Source organism: Taurulus bubalis (assembly GCF_910589615.1).
Source record: "Taurulus bubalis genome assembly, chromosome: 6".
In the NCBI taxonomy this organism is placed as follows: Eukaryota; Metazoa; Chordata; class Actinopteri; order Perciformes; family Cottidae; genus Taurulus; species Taurulus bubalis.
Window position 1 is genome coordinate 21,825,911 of NC_136594.1, and position 3,179 is coordinate 21,829,089.

The 3,179-nt window shown below is 46.1% G+C and overlaps 1 protein-coding gene across 1 annotated transcript in view; it reads right to left on the reverse strand.

Annotated features, from left to right (window-relative positions):
• Positions 1 to 2,833, reverse strand: part of pkn1a (protein kinase N1a) — a gene marked incomplete at its 5' end in the record, with an annotated part of 17,541 nt that extends 14,708 nt beyond the window's left edge. The window contains 4 exons of the mRNA XM_079219097.1: positions 431 to 579; positions 756 to 861; positions 1,850 to 2,044; positions 2,792 to 2,833. Coding sequence (XP_079075223.1) covers positions 431 to 579; positions 756 to 861; positions 1,850 to 2,044; positions 2,792 to 2,833 — 492 coding nt within the window. The remainder of the gene's footprint in view (positions 1 to 430; positions 580 to 755; positions 862 to 1,849; positions 2,045 to 2,791) is intronic.
• Positions 2,834 to 3,179: the final 346 nt, after the last annotated feature.

The following is a 3,179-nucleotide window of genomic DNA, read 5'->3' on the forward strand; positions in this document are numbered from 1 at the left end:
ACGTTGAGCAACAGAGAGGAATCCTTAATCTTTCTTCTGATCGACTGCTACATTTGTATTTTACAGCAGTGAAACAAAGGGAAGAGGAGGTATAGCAAGGTCAAATGCAAGGTGAATCAAATGCTGCATAAAAGAGGGGGAGGGGATCTTTTGAAAGAATCAAGGGGTGAGGTGTGTGCAGCAGAGGAGGAGTTTCCTGTGTCTCAGGGTCCTATGCATTTAGAGATCATCCGAGTCAGCAGATTGATAAAGGTTGTGGATCAGGAAGACACACAGTCAGTTATCAGCCAGCTGGTTACATTAATGTGCGTTTGCGTTAATCCACTTCTACTGTTGTCAATGGTACCTTCCCTCCAGTACATAGATTGTTCTGTTGAGCTGTGTTCAGGTGTGTGAATGTGTGCGTATGGCTTTTGCCAGTGTCCTGTACCTTGGTGGATCCATTAGCGTAGATGGGGATCATGTTTTCAACTCCCTGCTTGACTTTGAGCTCGATGTTGAGCTGCCTCTCCAGGGCAGCAATGCGGTCCCTGTTGGCTGATGTACGACTCTCCGCCCCGGGAGACTGAGGACACTCATCTATGTGGGAGAGGGAAGGACAAGATGTCATCTTTTTTTTTGCGCTCTAATATTAAAATACTCTTCGGGAAGTGTCAAGCCATACGCTGCTCCCAAATGGGAAACTTTCTTGGTGATCTCAGAGACAAAAGCAACCAAATGACGAGGTGGATTTGACCGTTTTTCCACACTCATACCTTTATTCTCTTCTCCGCCCTTCACCACAATGTGAGCGTCCAGTTCTTGCAGCTGATCATGCAGGTTGTCCAGCTTGCGGCTTGAAGAACGCAACTGGCTTTCCACCTGCAGGCATGTGCAAATACGGCAAAACATGATCAACACACGCAATACTGTCACGGGAGGAGAGAGAGCAGACTTTTGACTTTGAACCAGGTCCGCAAGACATTTGTCCTTCAATATTGTACTCTATGTACCAAAAGATGGGTTAATGTTTTCTAACTTGATGTTGACATTCTGGCCCTGTTTATGCCTGTTTTGGACGTGGGTCCTAGTTGATCCGATCACAAGTCAGTTCACACCGGGCATTAGAATGTATCTCCAAAAGGCGTCTTCAGTGACAATCACTTCCCCACGTACTGTACATCATTTACATTTATTTTTGCCAAACGGCGAGACAATGCACTTCTCGTGCCAGATATTAAAAATAACAATAATACAGGCTGTGTGTATTCCTTCATGGGTTCCAGGCAAGTTTGACGCACTCGTAATATCTCTCTATGGGCTTTTCAAAGGATTTCAGACGTCGTAGACAAAGCTACCTTTGAAAACCAACTGGAGACGAAAAGTAAGCGGAACAAAAGAAAACTGCGGCTTTGACCCAACGGGTTAGATGAATACACTGTCGGATTTTTCTCCTTCAAAGAGTCATTTCTCCTTTAATACCTGCAATTGCATGTGAGCAACGCATCAGGCTCTCCACCTGCTCGAGTATTAACGCTCACTTCTAGCAACAGGCGGAGCTGGTGCAGCTGTACTGGGAACTGGTATGTGAATGACTCACCAGCTGCTGTTCCAGTCATTAAACTGGTTTCCTGCAGTCACACCGATGTAAAATTCAATGACTTTAAAAATATGAGTGCTTCCATGCTCATGTTATTCCTGCCTTGTTCCTGATGTTTTGTCTTTGCTTTGACTTTCGCTGCTCCTTCAGGTCATCTGTCATCAGTTAAGACATATGACTGGTATAACAAGCTAAGACAAGCTGGAGATCTTTGGACTCCAACCTGGAGTTCGAAAGCTTTGGGAGGATCTGAGGGTAACTGTGGCTAACCTGCTGGGAGTTCCTCTTGTCAGTCGTCGCCCTCCGCAGGTTCTCGGCTCCCTCCTTGATTTTCAGCTCCCTACGAATCTCTCTGCGGATCTTCTCGCGATGCTCGTCAAGAAGCTGCTGCACGCTGGAATCGGAGAAATCCGAGTTCTGGTCCAGGCCGAGCTGCTCCAGAACCGACAGCCCACCTGGGTCACTCTGGACGGGGAGGGAGAGCGGGAAGGGAAAAAAAGGATAAAGAAGTTAGGCAATGTGGTTATAAGCAAAACTAAAATCTTTACAATACAAGGCTTAAACAACATAGTCAGCGTGGTCAGAGGAGGTGACGAGGAAGAGATGGTGAGCAGGATAAGGCGCTAATGGGAGGAAAGAGATAGAGGGAGAGAGGATAGTGATGGGGAGTGGGGGAAAGGGCAAAGTTGGGTAAAAAAATGAAAAGGCTAGAAAAGGAAGCAGGAGGAGCCGAGAGGAATGACAAAAATCTTGTTCAGCCAGTGTTTATAATATTACAAAACAAACCTCCAAGCTGCTTAAAAGTAGAGCTTTAAGGTTCAGGAATACTATTAGAAATGTCATTTTCAATATAGTCTGCCTGACAAATGGGCAAAAAAAAACGAGACTGTACACAAACATCAAAGTGCATTACAAATCTGTCCCATGACCGGTGCTGTCCATTGTCCTCCATTGTCTTTTGTCATGAACTGCTCCTTCTCTGCTAGGTGAGAAATTCCATGAATATCTCAACTCACAATAAAAATAAAAACACACACACTTAGTAAATAACTGGCCTCCACAAGTTGCTACTCACTTCCTGTGTCTTTTCAAAAATCCCTCAACAAGCCGGACTCACGATCAGGACCACGGCAGGAGAGAGACGACGTTAATCACAACTAATCACCATTACAGGAACACACAAATCAAACAAACAAGGCGACTGCACTTCACCTCCGAGCCGTCCTCATCCTCCTCGTCGCCATGCCAACACATAGTTCACTCAGATATGATGACCCCAAAAAAACGCTACAGGGACAGAAATCCTTTGTACGCTCCCAAGCTCAACCAAACAGCTAATGCCACACCGAGAGCAAAATGGGTTTGGGGGGGCGGAGAGAAAAAACACGATAAAAAGAGATAAAGAGAGGGAGAGTTAAGTGAGGGAGGAGGGGGAACGCCTCCGAAGGAGGATATCCGTCCCAACACCAAGCTGCTCAGGCCTTTCCTGTTTCCTCTGCGATTTTGTTGCTGTCAGTGGAGAGTGAGACGCGGAGAGAACGGGGGGACAGAAACTCTCAAATATCAAGGACACATCCTGAACCAGTCCTGGATCTACGGC